General features: G+C 30.5%; 1 protein-coding gene and 1 pseudogene across 1 annotated transcript in view; one reads left to right on the top strand and one right to left on the bottom strand.

Moving 5' to 3' along the window:
• The window catches only part of LOC107447399 (uncharacterized), a 40,443-nt gene extending 22,196 nt beyond the window's left edge, over nucleotides 1-18,247 (bottom strand). The window contains exons 1-11 of the mRNA XM_087150937.1: nucleotides 18,096-18,247; nucleotides 16,658-16,800; nucleotides 14,898-14,995; nucleotides 13,323-13,384; nucleotides 12,244-12,301; nucleotides 10,739-10,937; nucleotides 8,248-8,349; nucleotides 6,523-6,614; nucleotides 5,127-5,196; nucleotides 3,336-3,447; nucleotides 1,634-1,906 (exon numbers count right to left, since the gene is read on the bottom strand). Of these exons, the coding sequence (XP_087007063.1) occupies nucleotides 1,634-1,906; nucleotides 3,336-3,447; nucleotides 5,127-5,196; nucleotides 6,523-6,614; nucleotides 8,248-8,349; nucleotides 10,739-10,937; nucleotides 12,244-12,301; nucleotides 13,323-13,384; nucleotides 14,898-14,995; nucleotides 16,658-16,800; nucleotides 18,096-18,126 (1,240 nt within the window). The 5' untranslated portion in view covers nucleotides 18,127-18,247. The remainder of the gene's footprint in view (nucleotides 1-1,633; nucleotides 1,907-3,335; nucleotides 3,448-5,126; nucleotides 5,197-6,522; nucleotides 6,615-8,247; nucleotides 8,350-10,738; nucleotides 10,938-12,243; nucleotides 12,302-13,322; nucleotides 13,385-14,897; nucleotides 14,996-16,657; nucleotides 16,801-18,095) is intronic.
• A 1,156-nt stretch (nucleotides 18,248-19,403) lies between these two features.
• Nucleotides 19,404-21,099, top strand: LOC107447400 (cytosolic purine 5'-nucleotidase pseudogene; annotated as a pseudogene).
• The last annotated feature ends 1,537 nt before the right edge of the window (nucleotides 21,100-22,636 follow it).

Genomic DNA, 22,636 nt, shown 5'->3' with positions numbered 1-22,636 from the left:
TGTTAGGAGCATGGGAAGAGATCCATGGTTAGCGATCTATTGAAAGATAAAAAAAAGCCAAAAACAAAACCCACCCCCTTAATCAATATTAAATTTAAAATAATATAAAAGCTAATAAATAAATATAGCTAATAATAAATAAATATAGCTAATTGTAATAAAAATAGCTAATTGCCAAAAAATAAGAACTAATATAACCCTATGATTGAAAAATTTTTGTGGTAAGAAAAATGAAGAGTTAAAAATAGATTTTGATGTTAGATTTAGTCGTGACAGATTCGCATTTGATGAATTAATGAGTTTTATATTTGTTTTGAAATAAAAAGTTAACCATTACATTGATTGTTAAAAAAAGAATAAAACATTTATACTTAAGTTTTATAAAATGTAATAAAAATTAAATAATTGGCTTAATTTAATTAAATCAATTAAGATTGATTAAAAAAAAACAAATGTAAGAAATTTTAAAAACTTGGAAATATGTTATGCCTATTATGGTATCCACAGGAAGAATGAATTTTTATTTTATTTTGATATTTTATTTTTCACGGGCATTTTAGTTAAATTACTTCATAAAGATAACGAAAATATTAAATCATTTTTGGATTGGGTGTATAGATAGGTAAAGGTTTCAAACATCATTACTGACTAAGAAAAAAGTCGCGACTCGGGGAGCACCCTGACTCTTCTATGGCTTCTATTCAGAAAGAGTAGGGGTTGCAATAAAAACATTTATATCAATTTCTTTTATTATTCCACAGGACTGTCTGAATTTTCTTTGAACCCTGTTAAAACGATTGGGCACATTCTACAGCCCTGAACCAAGATTTCACCAAACATCTTTTGGAAATTGTTGATCAGGAGAATTTATAGGAATGAAATTGACAGTTCATCATCATCATCATAGTTGGCTAGATAGTCCAATACCTTCCTCTGAATACCTCTACAACAACATCAAACTTATCTTTGATCTCCAATTCTTTTCATTGATTGCAAGAAAATCAGACTCCACAGAGTCAGCCCATCTCAACCACGGCCTTCCCTGCTTTCTTGCTCCAGCCGGTCTAAGAAAAGTATATTTTTTATTGTATTGTCATCACTCACTTATTGAATCATGTGGGCCATCTAATTCATTCTATTTCTTTTCCTGTATTTAATAATATCGGGTTTTTTATAGATCTTGCTCAGTTCAAGGTTAAATTTCCTTCTCCAGTTATTGTTTTCATTTACACCACTAAGTATACTCCGCAAAATCTTGTCTGAAAAATATAGTGATACAACTTTCCTCCAGTTTTGCCAATGCTCAAGCTTCAGAAGCGCGTGTCTAGACTGGCCTGACAAGAGTTTTGTAAATTAAGAACTTTGTTTTTCTAGAAAGAAACCTAGATTTAATAATTCTTCTCAACCCATAGACAGTCCTATTTGCCAGATAGAGTCGGTTTTTTATTCCAGGTGACATTCTCTTATTAATATAATAATTGATCCTCTGTAATAACTGATGTAATTCTGTAATAATTTATTCTATGTTGTAATTCTGTAATAATTGATCCTAAATAAGTAAAACTCCTGACTTTTATCCCCTATATTGAAATATAAAATTGACAGTTAAGAAATAAAAAATCAACAAGCTTACCAGATTCGCCTGAAGCTGCATGCAAGCGTATAGCTTCCTCTACTGTAGACAAAAATGTTGTCTTTGAAATAGAAGGTACTAAGTAATCTGTCACTTTCGTGCCAGACGTGAGAAGAGATTGCCTATTTTGAGTACTGACTGCATTAAAGAAAAACTGAGCATCCAAGTGAGTAGAATCTCTTACAACGTAAGCAGACATGCAGTTCGAGTTCGGAGATGGAACAACAACCAAAGTAAGATGTTTGTCAACAAAAGGGAAACAACTCTCAGGATCTAAAACAGAATGCATACTTTTATGTAAGTCACATAAGCAATGACTAAAATATTGAAATTTTTTCTAAACTATCTTAAGACAATTTTTTATACTGAAATAAATATTTTTATACAGAATATGCAAAAATAACTGCAACAAACCTTTAACATATATTTCTTAAATAAAAAGAATTAAATAAAAATAAACAACAAATTATAGTAGTAGCCTTTAATGAGAGCTTGGTTAATGTTATCAACTACAGTAAAACCTCGCTACAACAATATTTTGGGGACCAAATAAATATATGGTTGTAGAGGGATATATTATTATATCGAGGGCCTACATATTTTTGGGACACAATAAGACTTTTTTTAATGTTATATATGTGTTAACTATAAACCTATTTATATATTATGTAAAAATTTAATTTGCAGAGTGTTAATTATCGTTAAATATGAAATCGGACAGGAATGTCACATCTGTGACTTGTTAAGAGATAAGGGAGGCAATTCTAAGAATAGAAGGTCTTGGGGTGGTCCATGTACATCAAGAATGAGGTATTCAAGTCTGAATACAAAAGCTATTTACTGTGGTGAAAAGAAATAAGTACATAATCAGCAGTGAGTCTTTTCTTGTCAGAAAAGACCGGAAAAAAATGGCAAAATATGATACGATTTTTTACATTATTTGAAAACCAATAATAAATAGAGAAAATAAGGTTAAAATTTAGAAAAAAATCGTTTCACAGGGGTTTATTGATTCAGAGAATATTGCAATATTGAGAGGAGGATAACATTAATTCATATTCAAGTTTGTCAGGATCACGAAACATTATTGTAACAGTGGGAGTTATTGTTGTAGCAGATATCAAAGTAGTGAGAGTTCACTGGATTAATATATTGCTATCAAAACCACTGTTAAAATTATTGCTTCTGGTTTAGATTTTTTCCATTTACTTACATGTTAAAATAATTGCTTTCTGTTATCATTACATTGTTTAATGTCATCAGTGTTTTTATAAATTTTTTGGAAAATCATCTTAACTGTCAAAGAAATCGATGTTCTAAAGGAGTCTTATCCCCCCCCCCCCCCCGCTAAATTGTTTGAATTTCCAAGGTTTCTCCCTATTTCACCTGTAGGCAAATCGTGAAACCAGTGTTAATAACATGCTATCTTATACATCGTGTCTCAGAAGAATCTTATCTGAACAGAGAATGAGCGTAACAACTTTTTACAGGGTTTCCCACTCAATTTCAGAAGAAAAAAAATTGTGAATTTCACCTATGGGACATATTTATGTATATGAGAGGGAAAATACAGCTACTAGCTGCAAATGGCAATATTATTTATACTACACTTACATAAAATCAAATTTAATAAAGATTCTTATTAAATAAATCATTAATTGTAGAACAGAAAAGAAAGATGAACAAGTAACATTATAAATACATTTCACATTGCCAGAGGAAATTATTTTCAGCCATCTACTTGTACTTAATAATTTATCAGGCTTTGGTTTTTCTTTCAATACGGAATATCCCATCCTTAGAATTAGGGCAGCCTAATAAAAAAAATTTTTTTTTTTAATTACATACATAGACAAAAATACAGCTAGAAAAACAATTACAACCAAATTAAATAGATGGTAACTGAACCTTAAAATACTAAACTATCATTTTCATAATTTAGTGATGAAAATAGATTTTAAAAAAATGATACATTTATAGTCTGAATATATTATTTAGATAGTTGAGAAGGTTGAAATTCCACAATTTTTTGATTTCAAAATCTCCCAGATTCAGTATTCCATCTTAAGTTCTGCTTTAAGTATTTTGAAAGTTAATAATGTCACATAGGTTTCATTAAAAAGAAAAAACTGGTGCCTAAACAAGTCTCACTAGTTGCATTGTTAAAATTTTTTTAAGCTTACGAAGAATTTTTTGTTTCAAATTGAATGAGGAAATGCATTTATTGCGAATCATATAATTGTGAACTGCAAAACAAAAAACCTCAATCATAGTGTCACGGATTTAATATTATTTATATAGTGCTTGAATAAACTTAAAGTAATTAAGCTGGTAATTAAAAACAAGAGCCATAACATTATTAATAACTAATAATGTTACATAAGCTTCATAAAAAAGAAAAAGCTGATGCCTAAACAAGTCTCATTAGTTGTATAGTTAAAATTTTTTTTGAGGATGAATAATTTTATGTTACAAATTGCATGCATGAATGTATTTATTGTGAATCACAAAAACGTGAACTGCAAAACAAAAAACTTTTATCATAGTGTCACGGATTTAATATTATTCAGATGGTCCTCGAATAAATTTAAAGTAATTAAGTTGGTAATTAAAAACGAGTGTCATAAAATTATTAATAATTAATAATGTGACATAAGTTTCCTAAAAAAGAAAAAACTGATACCTAAACAAGTTTCACTAGTTGTATTGTCAATTTCTTTTTACGATGAATAATTTTATGTCACAAATTGCATGCATAAATGCATTTATCGTGAATCACAAAAACGTCAACTGTAAAACAAAAACCTTATACATAGTTTATCTATTTGAAAAGGCAAAGAGTTAATTTATGATTGCTGCTTAAAATCACACTCTGGATATATTGGAACAAAGTTCATCACATGCAGAAATAAGTAAAAAAAGAGAAGAAATAAATGAAATGAAATAAATGTTCTATTTGTTTTGATTATAAAATGGACATAAAATGCTGAAATGAAAGAGAGTTATAAATTAAAGCAATAACTTAATATCAATAATTTGCTACATTACAGAGGGGGAATATGTAATTAAAACTATATAGTAGACATTTAATTAACTAAGGATAGTCAGGAAATGTTATGTTTCGGAAACGCAAATATTCCAAATTTTTATAAAAAAATTATAGAAAATTATTATACTATGAAACATCATTAGTTTAATTAATTCAAAAGTAAAAGAATTAATTATAAAAATTATTATTAATTATAAAGAATTATTATTAAAGCATCTTATTTAGATTCCACAATTTGTATAATTAAAAAGAAAAACATTCGACAAATTTTAATACAAAGATTTCCTAACATCATTTTCTTTTTGGGTGGCTTCAGATAATCGGATCCCGGTTAGTTGAGAGTCTACTGTAGTTTAATTTTTAAAGACATATTTATTAAAAATAAACTATCTAAGTAGTAAAATTCAACAGAGGTAGATTTATGTTTTATTAATATTTACTTACATCATTTTTCTCTTTGATGTTGGCACAAAGCTTAACAGAACTATGATAACAGCTGTTTTCTGAAACACATCTATGACTAGTAAAGGAATCAGTTCACTATTTATTGAAATAAAATATTTGTTTAACAGGGTGAGTAGCCAAATCTTTTAACAAATAATAAGCACCTTTTAAGTACTTTTTAAGCACTCAAAAAATATTTTTAAGCACTATATACATTAACAAAATGCAAAATAATTTTCAAAGACTTTAGATAATCATGATAAAACAACTAGTTTCTGACAAAGAACTCCTTTCTTGATTAAATCAATCTTTATAAAATGATCGAGAGATTTTTCGGTTCGATATCAAAAGGTGGAAAATGAAGTCTGGAATTGAGAATATCTTGCTAAATGCAGCAGAGTTGCACACGAGAGTGCAATAATCTCATTGAATCCAGTAAGTAGGCGCACATACGGACCGGCAAGTATTTCATCAAACATGTAAAATGATTGGTGTTTTCATATGCTATGGTTCGACGGTTCGCCGAAATGGATTGTTTTTGAATGAATTGTGAAAACGTTGAATAGAACAATGTGAAAAGCATGCTTTTGCATAATACGTTGCAAAAATCAACATGGTAAAAAAAAAATCTCATTTTCGAAAAGGGAAAATTAAGCACTTCTTAAAAACACCCAATGAAAAAAGCACCTTTAAGGGCTTTTAAATAACGAAAATCAAAAATAAGCACCTTTAAGTACTTTTCAAAAATGCTAGGCATCATGTTAATTACACAACAAAAGACAATTAATTGCGTGCAAATCTGTTGGCACCTCCAACAAGTTTTTTTTCTTTGCTTTTATATTGATAAAAATTATCTAGCTCTGATGCATGATATAATTTCTAAAAATATTTTAAGAAATAGAGAAAGTGGACCTCAAAGAAAAGTTCATTAAATAGAAAATTCACTCAGCCATTTGGAAGTTATTTAACGAAGAAATTTCCAAAATAGAAGATCGTTAAATGAAAGTCGCTGTATTTTAGAATGACGCTGTATTTTAGAATTTATTAATGCAATCTAAAAAAATATAATGAATTGTGGGATTTCAGTTGGAACTAAACTAATATTTAAAATGAAATATAAGTAACAAATACAGTTAGATATTTCAAAATAAGCATAATAATTATTGTCAAACAAAGTTTAGTCTAGTCACTATTATTAAGCTAAGTTTAATAATAGTGGTTTTAGGGAATAAATCCTTCCGTCCTCAGTCCAATACCAGCTAAGGACACAAACAAATTTCAATCTTGATAGAAATGTAACAGAATTTGAATATTTTCAAGCTACATTTGCAAATAATAATTTCCATTTTCTATAATAAGACACACACACACATATATATATATATATAAAGGATACAGATTGAAAGCAACAGGTAAAATCAGATGTTGAGGTACAGAAGAGAAGCAACACAGATCAGTTACTTTTAAAACAGGATTAAAAAGCAAATACTATAGTACAAAAAAATAAAAAAATTAAGGATTTATGGTATTCTTAAACAGGGTGCGTAGCCAGATTTTTTAAACAAAAAATAAGCACATTTTTAGTACTTTTACAGCACTCAATTTTCTTTAAAATCACTTTCCAAAAAAAAAAAAAAAAAAAAAAAAAATTCAGAATTAGGTGCAGTAATAAAAATTATTTTCTTCTATTGCTTAAAGTTCTTAATTTATTAACATAAAATCAATAAAATTCAAAAACATTTTCAAGAACTTTATATGATCATGATAAAACAACTAGTTTCGGTTAAATATTGCAGATGTAATCATGCATTTTTTGTAATTTAGAACGACAGTCGATACGTCAAAGAAAAAAAAATCTTTTTAAAAGAAAGAAAATATATGCACATTTTACAAACCCCGAATAAGAAAAGCATCCCTTAGGGCTTTTAAAAAAAAATAAATAAAAAATATGCACTTTTCAAAAACGCTGCACACCCTGTTAAAATAATAAAAAAACATTTATAATTTCTTGTTGATAATAAAGAACCTCGTTTTAAATCAGTTAAATAAGCCCCCCTTTGAAATAGCTCCAGATATAGCTAAGAAATCAATGCTATTTAATAAATTAAATTATTAGAATTTTTTATAGATTATAATTGTTTTATTATATATTAACAGTTTTTTCATATGAATATAAAATAAGATTTTATACTTCACAGAAAATAAAAGACTGCAGTTATTTTAAGTTTTCGAAAAACTCTTACAATTTATTTTTCTTTCTAATTGTCTCTTTTAAGTTTACATGAACTTAAAAAAGATATATTAAATAGCTAAGAAATCAATGCTATTTTATAAATTAGATTGCGATTATAAGCTCTTAAAAAAAATGTTCTTCTAAAAACAGTTTCTTTCATTTGGTTTGAAAGAAACTAATTTCCCTAGGGCAGTTAATTTTAAAGTGTTCTCCATAGTGAAAGAATTGATTCCTTTGTTTTGATTCTTGATTGAAATTAGCTAAAAAAGTTTTTTTAACGCTGGTCATTGAGCCGTGATGGCTCAGGGCATAGAGCGTTTGTTTTCCAATGAGGTGAACCGGGTTCTAATCCCAGCAATGGCTGGTCGATACAAAACCGCATCCGGCTAGCACCGACCACAGTGCTGACTGAAATATCCTTAGAGGTAGACGGATCATGGTTAGAATCCCTTTGCCGTCAGGCTAATCGTGGGAGGTTCTCGTGGTCTTCCTCTCCACGTAACACAAATGCGGGTTAGTTCCATCAAAAAGTCCTCCAAGAGGGCAAAGTTCTTCCAATACTTGATCCAAGAGTTCCCTTGTCTTCTGGATTGGTTCAAAATTACAAGGCTATGGAGTTAATTAGTAGTCGCAAACCCCAAAAATTGGGTTGGCTGTTCAACAGCAGTTATAAAATAAAAAACACTGGTCATGTAGGTTATTTCAATTAAGTAGATAGAAAGGCCTTTTCAAGACTGAGGGGTTGCACATTGATTCCTAACATGTTTTTTTTTCCTTGAATGATAAATATCTTTTGGAAGATTCTTTTACTTGGTATAATGCATTAATATATATGACATTGCATAAACTAACAAATATAATCAATTGAAAAAAAGCCATCATACTCACTTCAGATGTGTTGATGTTAAAAACAAATTTTAAATACTGGTGCATTTCCTTGTTTTCTGAATCGATTCTGAGCTCAAACCCATTATAGCACTGTGTTGATATCTAAAGATAAACAAAATTAACAACAAACAGGTATGTCGAGCAACAAAATAGGATGATTCCACAGTAAGGTCAAAAAGATGACTAAAAGTTTAAACTTAATAATTTTAAGTAAACAAGGTAATAAAGTAAGATTGTATATTTTAATTTATCGTGTATTTAATAATTATTCCTTAAACATTTAATCATTTATTTCGTATATAACTAAATATTTGAAACAGATGCGTTAACTCTGTGATCGATCACATTAAAATTTCATGCAGCGTAGCCTTTCTGATGAAAAAAAATGTTCCTTTTTAGTCAAATTTTATGGGGGTGGCGTATCTTCGCGAAATTACATTAATGAAATAGTTAAAGCTAACATTGACGGCTTAAATAGATTGCAAAGATTACATATCAGTATTAACTGAATTTTCAAACCACTAATATTACAACATTGAAACAAAAAGCAGAACATATAATAACACTGAAACAACTTACTGGATTAAAGTGGATAAAGAATACAAAGTAATAGTGTTAAACTATTGGTTTGTAAAATCAAGTAAAACTGTGAACATATATAAACTAATTCAAATTTATATTCAACCAGTAATATTACAGAAATGAAATGACCAAAATATCATTAAATGATACTCAATACCTAATTAGATCGAAATTCAAAATTAATAGCAACAGCTCACGCAAAGAAACAATTGAAGTTAGGTTAATTATGTGCATGAAACGAAACTATCAATATTAAGTAAATAAAACAAATAAAATAAAAGTCTTAAATAATAAATTATTTAGCAGATTGAATTGGATTGACAATAAAAAAAAAAACCTTGGTAAAATGCATAGTCAAAAGGCAAGAAGAATGGAAGCAGGAATCGAAAGGAGAAAGGAAATAGCGAAACACCATGCTCGATTGTGTGGCTCTGATGACCTTTTTTTTCCTTCTCTTTCTTGACGAACATGCTTCATCCACTTCCAAGAACAATATCTTGCAGATGTTAGTTTGAAATTCCATTCAAACTTTGTATCTTTTCCTTGTCCCAAAATTTTTGTTTCGCTTTGTGCAATTGTTTTAAGGAGTAACATATTTTTTCCAAATCCACAGAACACAAACAGACATTAATTATTCTCAAGTTGTAAATTGGATCTTTTTGCACACTTGAATTGACTTGGTACAGTCCCTCAATCAAAAACATGCCTTATCTTGCTATATTTTAATTTTAAAAAAAATATTAGTCAAAAACGAGAAAAATATACCCTTTTCCGAGCAAATTGATATCGGTCCACTATTTAATAACGCTTTTGTAAAAGTTTATTTTTGCTTAAATCCACATTGATCATAGAATTCTAGCGCGAATCTCGCGAACAAAAATGAAATCACGGGACACAATAATTTAACTTTTAAATATAGATAGGGCACAGCATATCCAGGAAAATTACTGTAATAGAGACGTATAGTAAAAATGTGTACAGACTGGTAATATCTTGAGTTACCAGGTTGGTTTTTTGAACCAATGACTACATGTACTTAATTCCTATCCCTGAACTAAATAGATAAACGCTAGTTAACTATATATAATTTTTAAAGAACGGCTTAAGAGAATGAAATGATATATGCTGTGATAACAAAAAAAAACTGTGTTATATATATGCTGTGTCAAAAAAACAAACAAAAAAAACTATAATTTTCTTAATTGAACTTGTATTAATTTTTTATTCTAATATCATGGGTGACATTCTCGCATTTTGTTGGGGGGTAAACGCAAAGATTATTTACGTCTTCACATTTAGTAAATAACCATCACAATAAAAAAATTATTAAATATCATGAAATCTGTAGTAGTAATTTAAAAAAAAAAGAGATCTGTGACGAAATTATGTACATTGGACTCCTCAAACGAGTGTTTCGTTTCGAGATTACGTTGTTGTAATAAATAATATAATATAAAAAATATCAGACATAAAAACTATGGAGAAATCAATAGCAATAACTGCCAAAAATGCGATAGAACTATTGCCTTAAAAAATAAATACTCAAATACACAATTCAAATTTTCCATTGTTTGAAATATATCGGGATGTTTAAAAACCATGTGAAAATCAATATCAATAACTGCCGAAAACACAATCGAAACATTACATCGATTTACGATACTATCAGAGTAAATTTAGAGCTTCAAAAAGTGATCACCTGAATGAGTGATTCAAATATAAAACGTCAATTTCTGTAAAAAATAAAAAAAGTTTTCTGCAAGAACTATGTAAAGTTCTGAGACAACCTCGCTGTGTCACTGCAATTCTGCCACGGGGGTAATGAATATTTAAAAAACAAGCAAATAAAGAATTTGTCATGAGTGGTATTTTGTTGCCTTTTTTCAGAAACAACTTTGCTGCAACTTACACCAATATCCTTGAATTCAATTGATCCCCTCCAAAAGGGCAGAGTGAGCTTGGAGAAACTATTAACATTAATTTCTTCAGCATTTGTGAGGTCCAACCATTCCTTGACATTTGAGTCTGTTTTACGAGAGAGCCAAGATGTGTGAGCAGAATGCCATTTTGATAATCGATGCAAAGATGCAGCAAATTGCACATTATCACTAAAATAGACAAAAAGAAAGTAAACAACTTGTCAACTCAATGTTCTCATCACAGGGTTGCCACTCAAATCTGGAAAAAAAATTCACTGGTAACATATTACAGGGTGCACAGCCAAATCTTTCAACAAAAAAATAAGCACCTTTTAAGCACTTAAAAAATATTTTTAAGCCCTATATACATTAACAAAATGCAAAATAATTTTCAAAGACTTTACATGATCACGATAAAAATAACTAGTTTCTGACAAAGAACTCTTTTTCTTGATTACATTAGTCACCATAAAAAGAGAGAGAGATTTTTCGGTTTGATTTCAGAGGGAGGAAAATGAAGCCGAAAATTGAGAATATCCTGCAAAATGCAGCAGAGTTGCACATGATAGTGCAAGAATCCGGCTCAGTAGATGCACACGCGGACCCGCAAGCATTTCATCAAACATGTAAAATTATTAGTGCTTTCACATGCTGCGGAACGACGGTACGCCAAAATGCATTGTGTTTGAATGATTTGTGAAAACGTTGAATAGAACAATGTGAAAACCATGCTTTTGCACAATAAGTGGTCAAAATCAACATGGTAAAGAAAAAAAAATTCTCACTTTCAAAAAGGGAAAATTAAGCATTTTTTAAAAACACCCAATAAAAAATAGCATCTTTAAGGGCTTTTAAAAATCAAAAATAAGCATCTTCAAGCACTTTTTAAAAAAGCTATGCACCCTGTACATAATATATTAAGAGAAAACACACTATCACTGTGCTCTTGTGTGAGCTACATTGTTCTAATTATACTAGTTTTAATTGTTGGCAAAACTTAGAGAAAAAAGGTACAGCTGAACATATTTTAAATCAAATAATGCAATGAAATAGTTTCATACAGCTGAAATATCATCCTTAAATATCCCATAGATCCCTGTATTTACAGAGTTTGTAAAGAAAAACTCAAATTTCCGTGTTATTTTAGCTGATTTATAAGTTCTCTGTATTTTTCAGGCTTTTCCTCAGGAATGGCAACCCTCTGTCAGTAGTTAATAAAAGATACTATAAAAATAAAACAACTTTCTTACGGGCTATGATCCCCAAAGAGCGTTTAAGTGAAACATCTCCCCAGAACTAGTGAATCACATAAAAAAAACTGATATTTGACCCTAAAAGTTATCATGGCTTAGACTCTAGACTTCATTCATTTAAATCACTATTTGTACCATTTCTATAACCAGTAAGCATATAAGCTCATTTAATAGTAAATCAACAACAGGAAAACATAAGAAAGCTATGTTCAAATCTGACAAAAATTTAAAATTCATATTACCTGACACTGAAATTTTCAAATACGTTACAGCCAACTATGACATCAAGAACAAATGTTCCTAGAAACAAAATTGTTTTGGATTGTTTTATAAATCATAACAACATTCCAAAAATGGTTTACGTTATTAGATAGCAAATAAAATTTCAGCTTATTACATGCATAAATGCAAACAAAAAATTATACAAAATATAGTAGTTTTTACAATGTGTAAAAGCCATAATATTTTAAAGAAAGGAGCACAATAGCCTTTGAATAATTACTTTTTTAATGAAAATATAAATCAATTAACCACTTTCTTTTTTACACAGGGAAAAAGATTAGGAAAAAACCTTGTCAGAAAAGCTTTTTTAAGCATCATTATGGAAAGGAATGACCAAGAAACGAAAAATTATAGAAACATACAATCTAGTCTAAATTTAAAAATAAAGATAGATCAAAAATTGTGTAAAACCGAACTTTCGAGAAGGGGGGAGTGGAGTGCTACCTTAAGCAGTAAAAATAAGTAAATAGTAGTAACTTTTAGTAAGCAGTAAAAATGATAGTGTTTTTAAAAAAAAATTTCTAGCAATTTTCAAGTTTTTTCACCTTTTTAAAATGATGCAATAAAGGTAACTTAGAAGCCTTCTCAGTAAAGATTTTATTTAAAATTACAATAATCAATTAAAGAGTCGTGGTGGCTCAGGGGATAGAGCGCTCACATACCAAAGAGGAGAATTGGGTTTGAATCCCAGCCATGGCGAATCGAAAAGAATTTTGCATCCGGCTTGCACCGACCACCATGCTGACATAAAATATCCTCAGTGGTGGACGAATCATGGTTTAGACTCCCCTTGCCGTAAGCCTAACAGTGGAAGGCTTTCGCAGTTTTCCTCTCCATGCAACGCAAACGCGGGTTATTTGCATCAAAAAGTGCTTCCAGAAGGAAAATTTTTCCCAATACTTGATCCAGGAGTTCCTTTGTCTTTTTGGAATGGGTTCAAAATTACAAGGCTATGGAATTGAACATTGATAGTCGTAAACCCTAAATTGGGTCGACTGTTCAATGCAGGTTATGAAATAAAATAATCAATAAAGCATACCAGGAAGAGGTAAGAGATCAGCAAGACTGTTGATGCACTCTGCAATTGAACTTGAGTCATATCTTAAGAGAAATAAAAACACATTTTAGGATTAGAATACCAAAACGATCATATCACACAAAAATAAAGCAAAGAAGCATAATTCTGAGGATCTAGGTGTTATGAATATGTTGTGCTAGAACTTATTATTTAGTGTTTTAATATTGTTGTATTAAAAGATGACACTGTCATTATAATTTTATAAAATTTTAAGTAAAAGAGTAAAACTTAATTTTATAATTAGGTACATAAAGAACTGTTAATATGTGGAAATAAAATTTCATACAACTCAATTAACAAATCATATACTAAAGATATATACTACAATACTGCTACGAAACACATACTGAACTTATAATAACGAATAGCATATAAATTTTTTAAACAAGTACTGTTAAGTATAAATACTCAAACAGACTCTTAAATAATATGATATATAGATTTAAAAATTTGTATAAAAAAATAGTATTTTTCCCTTATTTTTTTAAAAAAAAAGTACAGGTAAAAAACTTTTAACTTTCTGATACTATTACATTAAATTTAATTTATTTAAAATTAAGTTATTCTTATTATACTTTTGAATAATTGTATTCCTTTTCTAATTTTTTATATAGCTTTTTCATCTAGTTTCTTAGACTGTCCTCAAAGAAGTAGATTCTTTCAGGACAAAATACCTAACGTGATTGAACTCAGGGTTTCTACTCAAATCAGGAAAAATATTCCCTGTGTTTCCCCTGTACACATTATGCACAATATATTAAGAGGAAATGCGCATTCACTGTGCTCTTAAGTGACCTATATTAGTCTAGTTATACTAGTTTTAATTGCTGGAAAAATTTAAAGAAATAAGGAACAGTTTAACATACTTAAAACAAATTATGTTATAGAAAATGAAATAGCTTAGTATAGCTGAAATATCATCCCTAAATATTCCATAGATGGCGTTTTGAGTGATCACAACTTTCAAAAGACGAAAATAAGGAATAAAACTCCCTGTATTTTCCCAGTTTGCAAGAAAGAACTCAAAATTCCCTGCATTATCCCTGTTATTTTAGGGGACTTTTCAATTTCCTTGTACTTTCCAGGTTTTCCCTTGTACTGTTACTTAAGACAATTACTTTAAGATTTATTATCAAAAGCCTGCATCCTCTATGATAAGAAAAAAAAGTGTCTATAATCTCATGTTTTAATTGTTGAAAAATTATTTCAACACTACATTATTTGAATTCATTAAAATATGTCAAAATAAACAAATTACTCAATTTTTATAATTTCCATCAATGTGCAAAAATGTCACCAAGTTCTTTAAAATTAAACTTATATTTAAAATATTTGTCCCTTTTAAAATATAGATATTACTTTTCAACAAGATTGAGTTGAAATTTAGACATTGTTTGTAAAAACCATTTGAGACACTTATGCAGTGGCTTTTTTCATTTTTCTTAGTGAAAGAGCTTAAGAACAATCATAACTAAATGAGTACTATGACTTTTACAAGAATATTTCAAATCAAATGATTATTTAATTATGTCTTACGTGTCCTCAATTTTGCTGCCTTCATCAATATTGTCACCAGATTTCGACAATAACTGCGTAATATACTGGGTTGCATTTACTTCTTTCCACTCGGTGAGCTAGAAAAATTCATTTGAAAAAATTTTAAGTTTAATTCAATAAGTATTCGAAGAAATTATGCTATAGTAAATCTTGATAAAAATTTTGAATTGAAGGGTAAAAAAGGACATTTAAGTTGCTTCAGTAGATTACCTTTTCAAAGGAGTGCATGAGTATTAAAGATAAGACGGGCTACGCCAATGAATAGACATCTATTTCCAGTTTGAGATCCATGTGCAATTTGCCACACGTTTTCCACCACATAAATAATTACCCTCAATCAAATAGTTTGCAAGCAAAACGGTTTTGCTCATATATACTCCATAGTTTAAAGTAGCAAAATATGTGATAAAAAAAGAAAAGAAAAAACTATTTTTTTTAAATTTTCAGACCAAAAATCTCCTATAGGTAAAAAAAAATAAAATAATAATTTTATAGTTTTTTGCTTTTATTTATTGTTCTAGATTTAAAGTAAAAATATTTTTCTTTATTGCTTTAACTAAATGAATGCTCAAGAATATGAACTATTTTTTAAAATCACATTTCATTTCTATTTTACAAAAATAACATGAAATTTATGCAATCTATATTGTTTTAGAAGCAGAATTTCAGAATATTCTTCGTGACAAAATTAGAATAAGGAATAAAATAAATTTTGATTTAGGAAACAATGAGTATTCAAGGAAAGTATCATAAAAAAAAAAAATTTGATTCATCAAAATTTGTGTGGATTTTAGTTGAACATCAGTAGTTTTATAAAAACCAATTTCACTATTTCTCTTCTCTACCAATGCCTCTTCCTCCAAAATAACACTTTAAAAAAAATAATAAGTGTATTTCAATTGACATATTTAAATATGAATTTATGTAAACTTATTTTTCAAGGCCTCTCGAAAATTTTTCTGTGGACAAAGCTAAAATAAAAAGTTTCAATAGTTCGCAAAATTCCTCATTAAAAAAAAGAAAAGAAAAGAAAGAAAAAAAAGACAAATTTCTTACTTTTGCTATGTATATGCAAAATAATTTTTTTACTTGAAGTAAATATAAATCGAATGAAAGTAATGGCCGTGGAGTATACAGGGTATGCGAAGTTACAGTAGCCTAGATTGGAAGATATGCATGATTACCTAATATAGTGAAAAAAAAATTATCCTTTAAGGCCTTCTGATAACAGAAGAAGCAGATTTTTTCTACTCCAAACTATTATTTTTTGGAGTTGTACACATGCTTATAACTAAAGTTATCATTCCCTCACTATCTTATCATCCCCTAACTTTAATAAAAAATAAAATAATTTTTGTATTTTTTAATATTGCATATGACTGCTGTATTTTTCTTATTAAATACCTTCCCCAGTATCTTACTAAAATAAAAAAAAAAATTAGAAATTTTTGACTAAATTATTTTTTCTTCTATTAGTTCCAAAAAATAGTTTCTTTGCAGAAAATTACCAAAACGTTAAACTGAACAATTAAATAATGAACTCCTGATAAAGTCCTTTTTAAATAAAATTCTAAAAAACTCTGAAACAATCACTTTTCTCTATCTTTACTTTAAATTTATAAAATAGACATATGAGGAATGATAAAGCAGGTTCGAAGATTAGAGCCCTGGATAAAGCCTGATAATTGAAAAGAATTTAAAAAAAAAAAATAAAAAAATTTAAAAAAAAAAGCAATTACTTTTTTGCATCTTTCCTTTAAATTCAGAAAATATACATATGAGGAATGATAAAACTGATTCGAAGATTGAAGTGGCTCATCACAAGTTGTCTCATCAGATCCAAAGTAATTCAAAAGAAATGATTCCTCTTCAGCATGAACACCTGAAAATAAAAGTAGAATTGAAAAAATGTAAAATTTTGAAATGGATTATAAAAATAAAATAAAAAACTAAATATCAGTATTTTTATAAATGCTTAAAAATTAATCAGCAAAATATAATGCTCAAAAATTAATGATTAATTAGGGATTAATGAATTTATTAAGTGATTTTATAATTATTTTTTAAGTGCGCTTTTCTTTACAATAAAAAAGTATTTCTTCGGTTGCCAATTCTTTGGTAGCCTGACCTAATCAATAAGCGGTTCAACTGGCAATAATCAGTATGTGGTTTAACTGGCTCACAGATATTTGATTAATGATTTAAAGTATAGGTTTTAGAAAAAAAATTACAATATATTAAAAATTTAATTAAATCTAGGACTTTTTATGTCCTCTTGTTGTTAATGAAATTAAAATAAATAAGCACTGTCAGGCTATCAGAAAAACTTTCCCATATTTGCATGGTAGTAATTTCAAAGAACTTTGAAAAGGAGTTAACGATTTTGCCCTGGTATTAATTAGCTTCAAATGTCATATAATTTTTTAAAATTTTTCCTGACCTCACAAGGAATGGCTTTACTCGAGTTTCCATAGCAACAGTTAAGCTCAGGCTTTTATTCAAGTGGGATAGCGGACAGTAAAATTCGAATGACTAAGCAATCTCTAATTTCCAATGTTATTGACACAGCGTTAACTATAATGTGTGTTCAAACTATAATGTGAATTATACTGCTTTTGTCCAAAAGAACTTTACGCAGTTTTCTCTAAAAAAAGATAATTAAATACTAACTCTTTTAGAATTTGCATTACAGTAAAAATTATTAATTAAGCATGACATGTTTTACTTAAAATAGTAAAAAACTAACTCGGAAAAATTTACAATAGAGTGTCCTCTTATTTCGCTGTTTTCTTGCAAATAACAGGAAAAATAACTTAAAAGTTATCTTTCCAAGCAATTAGAAATTGAGATAGAAACAATAGTAAATGAGAGATTTTATGTACAATAAAAGCTCCAAGGTACAGTGTCCAAACCAAGTAGCACCTAATACATAAATCTAACCACTAATAACTCTTTTCATACAAAAAGTTCATTAGTTATATAACTTTTTGATTTCGGAGCATGAAGCAGAAGTATATGCCATGAAAAGGTATTGCTTACTGCTCATAAATTACGAATAAAAGTTGAAAAATATGTCGCTCGCGGGGAAGAAAATCCATTAACAAAGCATATTAATACAAATTAAACACGACAATAGTGTGAAAGTAAAATATAATCAGGATATAACAGTGAAATTACCGTCAAAAATAAATAAGAAGTATCGCTCCATTAAGTCTGCGAAAAAAAGAATGAAAATTCCCGCCTGCTAAAAGTTAGACATTTAAAATACAATATTTACTTTAATAATAAGAATACAAAGCTTCCTGGTGATTATTTCTGCTTCCCCGAATATTCGTGACATCAACGCTCGAAAACGCCATCTAGAGAGGAGACCGGTTCCATGGCTTTACCTTCTTCCCAATCTTTCTCTTCAAAGTTGTGTAGGAATGTACTACGTCTTTCCCCCCTTCTTTATATTTTACATTCCACAGTGAACTGATCGTAAACACACCGTTCCTAGTAGAACACCTAAGTCAAGCATCACTGGCTGTGGTCAGTAAGCGGGTGGGTGGCCACTTTAATCAGCCTGAGTAGGGACCGAGGGAGCTCGGTATCGGTTCTTGCTAAACTGTTCTACCTTCAAGTGCTCGACTTCGAGCTCAGGTTGTCGAGCTACCAAAGTCCCCTCTGAAGATGATCAAAATTGCGATGGTAAGCCTTCGGATCTTTCTCAGGGACACTTCCCAGACCGACGTCGCTGAACAGCCGATCCAATTTTGGATTTACAACTACTATGGTTCAACCTCATAGCCTTATAATTTTGAACCCAATCCAGAAGTATAGGATAAACTTGCCTTTTTGGAGAAGGTCTAAATGGAACTAACCCGCATTTGCTTTACATAGAGAAGAAAACCACAAAAATCTCCCAGGGTTAGCCTGAAACAAGGGGACTCTAACCTATGATCCATCTACCACAGAGGATATTTTACGTCAACACTGTGGTCGGTCCGAGCCGGGTGCGGAATTTATATCGAGTAGCCAGTGCTGGGATTTGAATCCGGTTCACGTCATTGGAAGGTGAGCACTCTATCCCTTGAACCACCACAGCTCACCCATGTGTATTAGCCAGTGACTTGTGCAAACTGGAATCTGGCATGCGTTGTTCTTACGCATCGGCAAAACTTCGTTGCCGCTAAACCGATAAGCGCCCAAATATGTCACTATTAATTAAATGGCTAGGTTTTGGACATTAGCAGACTTAGAAATTAAAAAGAAAAAAAGGCGACAATAAAAAGTGTTGAGGTCCATCTCTAGGCTAACCTGGGTGAGTAATTTAGTGGTTAACATAAACATAGCATTAGATACGTCAACCGGTCTCCTTATGTTTGTTATTTTAGAACTGAAAAAGCAGCAAGTTTTTTTCATATTGTGTACAAAATTTATTTATTATATAAATTTTTTTTTTTACATATTTTTGTTCATTAACTAAAATTTTTACTTCTGGACATGGAAACTACAGCTAGTGAAAATCGATCTGAATCTATCAACAGCAAGACACTGTCTCCAGAACTTGATAGGAATAATATCCACCACAGAATTTTTGTCAATCGTAGCTTGCATTTGGAAAAAATTAAATTTTTTGGTTTTGACATGGACTACACTTTAGCAGAGTACAAAAGTCCCGAATATGAAGCACTCCAATTTGACTTAACAAGGGACAGGCTCGTCTCCATTGGATATCCTCCTCAGATTAAATCCTTCCAATACGATCCAACTTTTCCAATTAGAGGCCTATGGTTTGATAAAACTTACGGAACACTTAACAAAGTAGACGCCTATGGTAACATACTGCTTTGCATTCATGGATTCAAGTTCTTAAAAGCATCAGAGATACATACTCTGTATCCAGATAAATTCCTCCATCTTGACGAAAGGAGAATTTATGTTATGAACACACCATTTAACCTCCCCGAGGCTTGCATGTTGGCCTGTTTGATTGATTACTTCACCAACTCATCTGAATATGTTTCTGGAAGAAACGGAATTAAAGGTGGAGATATCTTCATGTCCTACGCCTCAATTTTTCAAGATGTAAGAGATTCTATCGACTGGGTGCATGCGTACGGAACGCTGAAGGAGGAGACTGTTAAAAATCCAACTAAATATGTGGTGAAGCATGAAAAGCTGCCTATACTCTTTGATAATATGCATAAAGCTGGAAGGAAATCGTTCCTCGTTACCAACAGTGATTACGTCTACACATCGCATATTTTGACCTATTTGTTCGATGTTCCATCAGGAAACGGGCGAGATTGGAAAGAATATTTTGACTACATAGTCGTTGATGCCAAAAAACCGGTCTTTTTTGGCGAGGGCACCATGATGCGCCAGGTCGACGTTGAAACCGGCTCTCCCAAAATTGGTGTTCATGTTGGACCCCTTTCTCCAGGTCAGGTATATTCTGGGGGCAGCTCGGATGTTTTTAAATCTCTTATAAAAGCCGGAGCGAAGGGTGTGCTGTACGTAGGTGATCACTTATATGGTGACATACTGAAATCTAAGAAATGCCGTGGTTGGAGAACTTTCTTATTAGTACCAGAGCTTGAAAAGGAAGTTCGGGTCTGGGGATCAAAAAGTGATCTGTTCCATAAAGTTCAAGATTTGGATGTTCAGCTTTGCGATACTGGCGAGGAAATGGACTCTGCCATCTGTCGGCTGACTCGCGATGAGTCTTATGGTATCTTAGGCAGTACTTTTAGAAGTGGTTCCAGGCGGACACACTTTGCCAGTCAGGTTTGTCACTATGCTGATTTGTACTCTAGCACATTTATGAATCTGATGTACTATCCATTCAGCTTCATGTTTATTGCTCCTCTAATGTTCATGCCTCACGAATCGACAATACAAGAAAGAAATACCAAATATCGAAAAACTTGATAAAGAATACACCTTTAGAAGAAGGCTTGGCTTAGTGAAAGCAAATTGCCGCTAAAAAAAAGCAATTAAATCTCATAGATAAATTGATTACGCAAATTTTTTTTATTGCTCTCAGCACTGTATCGTGCCCCAGCGTAACTGGGCAATTTTTAATCGAATTAATAAATCTTATGATTATTCACCTTATTCCTGACGGAGGTTCTCTCTATTATCAGTAGATGGCAGCACAATGAGAGGCTTTTATAACTTCTTAATGATACGAATGCATTGATTTATACTAATCTGAGAGGCTATGACGTCATAAGAGGACTACAAGACTTTCGGTTTGAATTTTAGTTTTTTTTTAGGAAACTGGGTAAATAGGTACAGGAAGGATAGGTCAATGAAGTATTTTTTTCTCATTAGTTGAAATTAAAATAATGCCCGGGAACTTACATAAAAACAGACAATCGTTACATGGTGGTTTTAGAACCTAAAGCAAACAAAAATCATGACCAAATTAATAATAAAATAGAGTTGGTACAACCCCCTGCTCGCTGCGCTCGTCAGACCCCAGAAATACTTACTCAGTTTCCTTCGATTCTAGTTTGCTTTGCTCTCTCTTTGGATACGTATGTAGTTCAATCTAGTTTTGCATGCTGGTACTCTTTCTAAAATTAAGTTCTAATTATCTCCAACATATTAATCCAACGAAACATCTGATTCATAAACAATTCATTTAGTAGTTTATGTACAGTGCACAAAAAAAGGACCACTCTGAATAACTTTTGATCCAATGATCCGATTTTCGCGGATTCAATCTTAATGGCAACCTCAAATATGATAAGTGCAAGGCCAGGATAGCCTGGTTGGTAGGGCGCTGGGCCTATGTCCAAGAGTTTGTGAGTTCAATTACCGCCGGCCGAAGACTCCCCGTGTAGTAAATGGCGACTGATGCACGTTAAATCTGTCGAGTCGAAAGTCCTTTGTTAATTATAATTTCTAATACTCAATAGATGGCGCTCTGCGCAGCAATGTAAAAACATTAGTTTCTAATCAGTTTCCTCCATGCCACTGTACGATCATCATCATTCTTCTTGTTATTAAATATATTTTATGTTAAAAGGCGTTTGTAATGATTGAAACCCCGAGATCTGAGAGATCATATCACCGTATTTAAGATTGGCGCACCAACCTGGAGCTAAGAATTTGATTAAAGGTGAGTGCAATTGATTTAAATAATGGATTCATACGATGATTTGAAAAATAAAAGAAAAACAATTCGCTCTTTAACAACTCGATTAATAACAAAAATTGAAAATTTGATGAATGATGATAATGTTGAAACTAAAGAAAAAATCGAAGAATTAATAGATTATAAAGAACAAATAATTGATAAAAATAAAAGTTTAAAAGCAATAAATAATCGAATTGAACCACTAGTTGAAAGTGAGGAAATAGAAAATGAAATTACTGGAATTGAAGAATATTCGGAAAAAATAATAAAATGGCAATCTCGAATCGCAAGATATTTGAAAGAAAACAATAAAGAAAGTAGAGGACAAGAATCATTTAACAGCGCACAATCTAAATTTGTTCCAGAAATAAGTAATGCAGTTAAACTCCCAAAACTAAGCATAAATAAATTTTACGGAGAAACAACATTATGGCTTGAATTTTGGAATCAATTTGAAATCGCGATCCATGAAAACGAAAGTTTAACTGAGATACAAAAATTTACTTATTTAAAGAGTTTACTCGGTGGAATTGCATTAAATGCCATTAAAGGGTTTTCTTTGACTAAAGAAAATTATATGAAAAGC

Source organism: Parasteatoda tepidariorum, chromosome 9 (genome assembly GCF_982258835.1).
Source record: "Parasteatoda tepidariorum strain Cologne lab strain chromosome 9, Ptep-v5.0, whole genome shotgun sequence".
Taxonomy (NCBI): Eukaryota; Metazoa; Arthropoda; class Arachnida; order Araneae; family Theridiidae; genus Parasteatoda; species Parasteatoda tepidariorum.
This window is presented reverse-complemented; position numbering and strand designations above follow the sequence as displayed.